The sequence below is a fragment of the Carlito syrichta genome, unplaced genomic scaffold, assembly GCF_000164805.1.
Source record: "Carlito syrichta isolate Samal-C Ts95f unplaced genomic scaffold, Tarsius_syrichta-2.0.1 Scaffold308993, whole genome shotgun sequence".
In the NCBI taxonomy this organism is placed as follows: Eukaryota; Metazoa; Chordata; class Mammalia; order Primates; family Tarsiidae; genus Carlito; species Carlito syrichta.
Window position 1 is genome coordinate 183,158 of NW_007253089.1, and position 7,421 is coordinate 190,578.

General features: G+C 33.3%; 1 protein-coding gene across 2 annotated transcripts in view; it reads right to left on the reverse strand.

Moving 5' to 3' along the window:
* Positions 1-1,594: 1,594 nt before the first annotated feature.
* Positions 1,595-7,421, reverse strand: part of RICTOR (RPTOR independent companion of MTOR complex 2) — a 75,905-nt gene continuing 70,078 nt past the window's right edge. For both annotated transcript variants that reach the window (XM_008066520.2, XM_008066519.2), the window contains 4 exons: positions 4,963-5,118; positions 4,484-4,607; positions 2,781-2,919; positions 1,595-2,650 (listed from right to left, as the gene is read on the reverse strand). In XM_008066520.2, the coding sequence (XP_008064711.1) occupies positions 2,576-2,650; positions 2,781-2,919; positions 4,484-4,607; positions 4,963-5,118 (494 nt within the window). In that variant the 3' untranslated portion in view covers positions 1,595-2,575. The remainder of the gene's footprint in view (positions 2,651-2,780; positions 2,920-4,483; positions 4,608-4,962; positions 5,119-7,421) is intronic.

Sequence of the window (7,421 nt, forward strand, 5' to 3'; positions counted from 1 at the left end):
ATGCCATTCCTAACCTTTTCTGCTATATTTTTAACATCTAAGTTAATCACTTGGCACTGCATGTATTTTTCACCATAAAGTGTACTTTTATACAAACACGTACTCAAAGAAAACGTATTAGACCTGTCAGTGAAACCATGGATAAACCAAACAGCACTACAAATTTAAGTATAGACTTTTCTTTTAGAATATTGATAACCACAAAGCTCTGAGTATCTCCCCAAAGTAAGTGCTATAGGCATATATGATGATGTTTACATACACGTCTTTCAAAGTAACAGTAAAAACAAAACAAAACAAAACAAAAAACAAACTGTTCTGGCTAATTCTAAGCCTTAATTCCAAGATGGAGGACCAAGGTGGGATATGGGGATGGTGTGTGTGTGTGAGAGACAGAAAGAGAGTGAGAAAGAAAGAGAGAAAGAGAAAGAGAAAGAGAAAGAGGGAGAGAAAGAGAGAGAGAGAGAGAGAGAGAGAGAGAGAGAGAGAGAGAGAGAGAGAGAGAGAGAAAGAGAGAACTGTTAACTTTTGAGGGATTAAACCACAGATTTTATACTCTATATTAACTGAGGTAGTGTAAAATGAATGTCTAAAATATGTTAATCCCATTATGAATAAGATTACTATATTACTTCCTTTGGAGTTGTTAACCACTACTGGGTCTAGTATCTCTGACATTTGGTTCTCTGGAAAGGCAGTTTAATTATCCAAGACCAAAGACCAAGGCGACAGGCAACGTTCTTAGAAGTACTGTTAATATTTAAATAAACACTTGGGTTCAATGATAAAGTTAAAAAAAGTATTTTTATCTTCAAAGGAGTCTTATGAGAGAAAATCTGAAGAACCACTTTTTCATATAAGTAGCAGCTTACAGCCCTTATCTGCTTTGTTATAACGTAAGTTGCTACACAGTGCACATAAGAACAATTCACTGAAGTGCAGTTGAAGAGGTGTTATGAAGTGAGATGAAATGCTTCATCCCAATTGGAACTTTCAGTGCCAGTAAATTAAGAAAAAAAAAAGTATCTCTGTGAGTTATGTTTCCTAGTTCACAGGGTTCTTAACAGAGATCTCAAAAGAACAAGCCCATTACAAAAAGGATCAGCAACATGGGAAAATATTAACCAAGTGCTATGACTGTGTCAAAGCTGATGTGTAACTGTAAAAATGGTATACACAAATGAATTTAAAAAAGGGTCCTAATCAGCCCAGCTGGATATTTTTCTATTTATATTTATATATAGATCTCAAAAAAGATAATCTTTTCATTTACAAGCATTCTAATGATGATGGCCATGCTATTTTTTATATACAAATTTGCATATATGTTTAATTCCTGTAAAGAATTCCAAATATCTTTAGACATATACAAATTAAACAAACAAACAAAAACCTTGCCCTCATCAACTTAACTTCACAAATGTGATAAAGGCAATTACTGTATTCATAAACTCACCTATCACTGCATTTAGTTTGTGCAAAACAAAAATATTGATATAAAAATTAAGTTACTGCTGCTTTAAAATTTGGTACTTAAGGCTTTTCACTACAATTTAAAAACTTAATAATAAGTCTTTTATTAATGATTTTTTAAAAGGAAATATGGCTCTTCTTTTCCAATGGAATGTGTAAATTGCAAACAAATCTATCTTTTCCTCAGGAGATCCAAAGTATTACTTAATGCTTTTCTTTGCTTTAGGTCTAAACTAATAGTGCTTGTTCAAGTTCTTATTTAAAATGATAATATGGAAAGGTGACAAAAAAAGAAGTCCACTGAAAATATATGCATCCTATAAATGGGAAATATTTTTAATTAAACTGTAAAATGATTTTCTGATTTTAATCAGGAACTGTAGTGAAAAACCTTAACTGGTTTAAACAGCCTACAACAACACATTGCAACAAAACTGAAGAGATGGAAAACAAATAAGAATCTTTATGCAAATCTAGTGACATAAAAATAACTTATAAGTCCCAGGTTGTTGAGGCTCTTCTTTCGCTTTGAGGTTATAAACCTCTGAAGTAGTGTTACAAACATTAAGAAAAGTGTGAAAGGGCCAAAGCTCCCCCTCTTAATACCAGCAGTTATAGCACATCCCATTGTGGTAACAGGATGTAGCCTTACAGACATTGATTCCAGGTTTCCACGAATTAGTTAACAAACAAGGCATCTTTACATCTACCCTAAAAAAGAATGTTTAACTGTTCAGAAGTAACTGTGTGAAGGGTGCTTCTGCATATCCCATTATTGTTCCACTTTCATTATGCTTTTAAAATGAAAAAATAGGAAACTGATGTAGGTTTTCAGTGCTTGGCTCTTGCATACAATGGTAACTCTTAAAACTGTGGTAATGAATCATGAACCCTTCAGAGGGTTCAACAGGGGAGAGAATGAAGTTGTTTTGGTTAGGGAAGTCAGCAGTTCCAACTGTTCATGTACCAGTAATTGCTGGAACAGTGTACAGAAGATACTCCTGTCTTTGCTGCCCAGTCAGTCAGTATTTTCTGAGGCTTTTAGGAAATCCACAAATATGAATATATATAGTATAGACCTATATACATCATAAATATGAGGTCAGGATTCAGCAGATGTATCAACTATAGGTTGCTTTGGTGGTATTGCCAACACAGCCTCTGCTTCTTCATGCATCTAGGCAAAAAAAGGCAAGTCATTAATGACTTTTAAAAAAGCATGATATAGACATAATCTCTCTTGTAACTTAATTCAAACACAGAATTATTCTTGGAAGATAAAGTTCAGATATACAAATCCTACTTACTTGTAAAAACTGTACATCTTGAAATAATTCTTGTATGAACCTCCGACATGGAAGTCTAAATGTGCAGTGTGACAGCAAATGGGAAACCTCAGAGTAAAGGCATATGTCATCAAACGTTTGAGGATACTTCTCCTTAATTCTAAGATAAAAGAAAAGATTATGGTGTGATGAAAACTGTCTACATAGTGTGCTTATTTTTCCTCCAAAAGCATCACTTACTTTAAGAATAGTTTTTTCTCCAGGTATTGATTGGATGGTATATTTGGGGTGATGACTTAAGAAAATAAAATATTAAATATTCTTATCTCACACTTAACTTAGATATTCTGAGTTTGCATTTTCTTAAAATTAAGATTATCAAAACCTGAATGGTTTTTGTAAAGTTAGAGATATTCTTTTTCACTGGCATGGAAACTGCAAAATTTATTTATTAGCTTAGGATCATTCAAATATTTTCAAAATTAAGTTTTAAAATAAAAATATGTTTTTAAAGTTAGACTGTAGTTATTAATATCCTGGATTGGCCTATCTGTCCATAACTTTCAATACTTCAAACAGTGGCTCTTAGCTGGGAGAGCACCTCAGAATTGGCTGTGGGTAGGATGAGGCATACACAGGTTAAGGCCCTGCTCCTACAGCCCTGGTTCAGTGGTCTGCTATGGGACCCTGACATCCATATCACCTTTTTGAAAAGTCCATAGGAGTCTCTGCGGTGCATTTCTTTTGAGAACCCTTACTTTATTAATTAATTTATTTTTTATTTATTTATTTTTTATGAGTTGCAGTCTCACTCTGTCACTCAGACTGGAGTGCAGTGGCCGCTCCTGGCCACTGCAGCCACGACCTGCTGGGATCGGCGATCCTTCCGCCTCAGCCTTCCAAATAGCTGGAACTATAGGCATGTGCTACCATGCCTGGCTAATTTTTGATTTATTGTAGAGATGAGGTCTCACCAAGTTGTCCAGGCAGGCCTCGAACCCGTGGGCTCAGGCAATCCACCTCAGCCTCCCAAAGTGCAAGATTACAGGCTGAGCCACTGAGCCCGGTGAGAACCATTACTTTAAATAGTACAAATAAAGGTGCTAAATATTCAGTCTAATTTTTCTTTTATCATGCTGCTGTGATTTAGAAAAACTATAAAAATTCCATACTTTTTATTAAGAGAAAAAAATTAAATCAAGAAAAAGCAAGTTCACTTCTTTATATAAGCCTACTTTCCTCGAACTTTTTAGTCTCAGAACTTCCTGCCTTACTTTTGTGGTCTTTACTGAGGACACCAAAAAGCTTACTTTTTTGTGGGTTACAGCCATCATTAACTATTATATTAGGTATTAAAACTGAGACAATTTCAAAATATATATTTATTTTAAAAATAAACCCACTACATGTTAACATAAATATCTTAAGAAAAATAACTGTATTTTCTAAAAATAAAAAAAGGATTATTTTACATTTTTGCTGATCTCTTTAGAAGTTTGGTTTAATCAAAGATAGCTGGATTCTCATACCTGCTTTTGCACTCAATCTGTTACCATTTGTTGTTTTGGTTGAAGTACATAAAGAAAAGCTAGTCTCACACAGATATGTAGTGCAGTTTAGAACTACTGATGTAAGCTAATTAGCTTAACTTTTGAAGTATTTCCACTATCTTTTCACAACTTAAAAGGCAGTACAAATAATATTTATGCACACAGCTTACTCACGTTAAAAGCCCAGTTTCATGACATTTTGTTGAAACTGAACTACTCAAATTAATGACTAATCTTAGAACTTCTTTGCGAAGGAGTATACGGCACATTGGTGTATCATCTGGAATTGTTTTAACACCTGAAAAGAAGATTTCAGTGTGAAGTTAAATATTTTATATATCATAATAAAAATGATGATAACTCATGAAATTTATTTTTAAACTTCACCTAGTTAAAGGTCTAAAACTAAGATCGACTACACATGATCTGCCAATCATTCAGGAGCAAAACTGATGAAAGCAGCCAGCTAAGAGGAAATATGTCAATGGCTGATACAGGTGAAGTATTTAAGAGTCTCCTCACATTGCTTCACTAAAACTGATTTACTATAGTTTTGAGACAACTTTAATTTACAGAATTTAAGAAGAACAAACAAAGCCAACTAGTAAGTACAGTTTTATTAATGATGATTGGAATTGAATCTGAAAACTCACCTAATAACAATTCTGTGCTTTTGGTGCTGCTAGCTGAGCCTTCTTGAGATACCCCATCACTGCATCCAGAAATCCCTGAAAACTTAGAGGGAACCACTTCTAAGGGATTATGGATAGTCTGCTCACACCAATCAGAATATGGAATATCTTGGAGGTCTGAAGAAAAAAGTATTTCAATTAAATCACCATAATGGCTTAATTCCCATGTTTATATGGCACACTTGTAAAAGATATAATCCCTTGTAATTTCTTTTCAGTTTTCAACAATTACTCTCCATGATGAAGAGTTTAAAAGTAAGTAAATAAATATTAACTGATTGATTGAGTTGGGGTCTTGCTGTTGCCCAGACTGGAATGTAGTGGTATAGTCACAGCTAACTGCAGCCTCGAACTTCTGGGCCCAAGTGATCTAACCTCCTCAACCTCCTGAGTAGCTGGGACTACTGGTATGTGTCACTACACCCAGGTAATTTTTGTTGTTGTTGATATTTTGCAGAGATGAAGTCTCACCATGTTTCCCAGGCTGGTCTCAAACTCTTGGCATCAAGCAATTCTCCTACCTTAGCCTCAAAGTAAATGCAGACTGCTTAGAAAGTAAATGCTTGGAGAGTGAAATTGTTAAATTCTAAAGAAATGTATAAATAAGACTTATTTTCCTAAATAACAAAAATATAAGAATTGTGATTATTTTAAAAACTTAAATAATATGTATATAGAATTAAAATGGAAGGCACCTTAACTACCCCCTTTGCCCTCCTACTCTCACCTAATATATCCAAAGGAAAATGACATTAAGAGTTTGAGTATATGTGTGTGTGCATATATATATATATTTTTTTTTTTTTTCTCTCCCAGATCTCTTACTGTTTTAATTTTCTCTTTCTTGTTCTTTGGATATATTGGTGATATTTTACTATATGTATTGTTCTATGGCTTGCTTTTATCTACCATTTAATAAATAACAATATAAGAATCATACTTCCCTGGTTTACCTAAAGTTCAGTTCATTCCTTAGAATTATATTTCCTATACTACCCATGCATTGCTAGGGTAGTCCTAGATGGGATTTTGAACTCGACCAAACATCTTACTATTGCTCTAAAGCTTTTTTGTTTTTAAAATTTCCTGGGCATAATGTGTAAATGCCCGGGAAATTTTGAAAGATACAAGTAATTACAGCAAATGAAAATCAGGAAGTCTTTGATTACCATTTTAGGAAATAGCACAGGCAACCTACAAAAATCACACAACCTTAGGGCTATAAGAAACAATGGAAATTAGTTAAAGTTTTCATCTTATAAAAGAAAACAGATCCAGAGAAAGAAGACATACACTTAGCTAAAAGGTAAGATCTCTTGAAAGCTAGTGCAGTACCCTCTCCTCTACAGTATGTTGTCAGAGAAAAACAGCTACATTTTTAGAAGTCTAGGAAATTAGATGAGTGGTAACCATACAACTCTCTCTCCCTATCTTGGTTTCCACAAAATAGTAGTATCACTATCTCATCTCATCTCCAAGCACTTCCTAAGACTACTATTTAAAGAATACTCAAAGTGTCTGTTCCTTGGAAAAGAAGATCTATAAGTTTAGGATAGTTTTAAAACTTTGGTTATTAAGAAAATTATCTGCCAGGCACTTAAAGAGACATAAGCTACTTAAATTATACATTGATTTTTAAAATAAAACTACTGGAAAAAGGCTTGAGAATTAAAGATGTACTTAATATTTTTTTCATGTAGCTTCCCTCAGTAATGCTGGATAATCAGGTAAGAGATAAATGTGTTACTTCAGAGTTGAAGATGAGCTACCCAGGAAGTAATGGCAAAATATTCCTGCACAAGTAGCAGTAAGAAAGTTATACTTTCCTCAGTTTACATGTTTCTAAAAGTTATAGATTAAATTAAGTTTATTTCAGTCTCACTTTCAATCAGTAATAATTTCTAACATTTCTAATCTGTAGGAATCACATCCTGTTTCTAAAGATGCTATTCATTCTCATAAAAAAAAAAAAAAAAATCATTCCTCTAGGTAAGTAAGGTTCAAAAATAATAAGTTTAATCCCAACTGAGGAAGTAAAATAACATATGAAGCATAACATAAGTTTTAGTACATTTATTTATTTTTTGGTGACAAATGCAAAACCACATGTACAACATTTTAAATGAGATAATTACATGCATTTAATAGAAACTTCAAAGAACATGTGGGCAGAATATGAGCATTATTTATAAACTGGCAGAATAAATAGTACCAAAAATTCTTGGAATCGAAGAAAGGCATAGTTGGCAAGATAATGCCTTTGACTAGCTAAGACAAAACTATGTATTCTAGACTGAGGATATTTCCCTTTAAAGACCTTTACTTTCCATCCTGTATGAATAATTAATGTATGCAATGAACTTCAGACACACTTTCACTCAATATATTTCATTTCAAGACTATTTTTTTTTTTTTTTTTG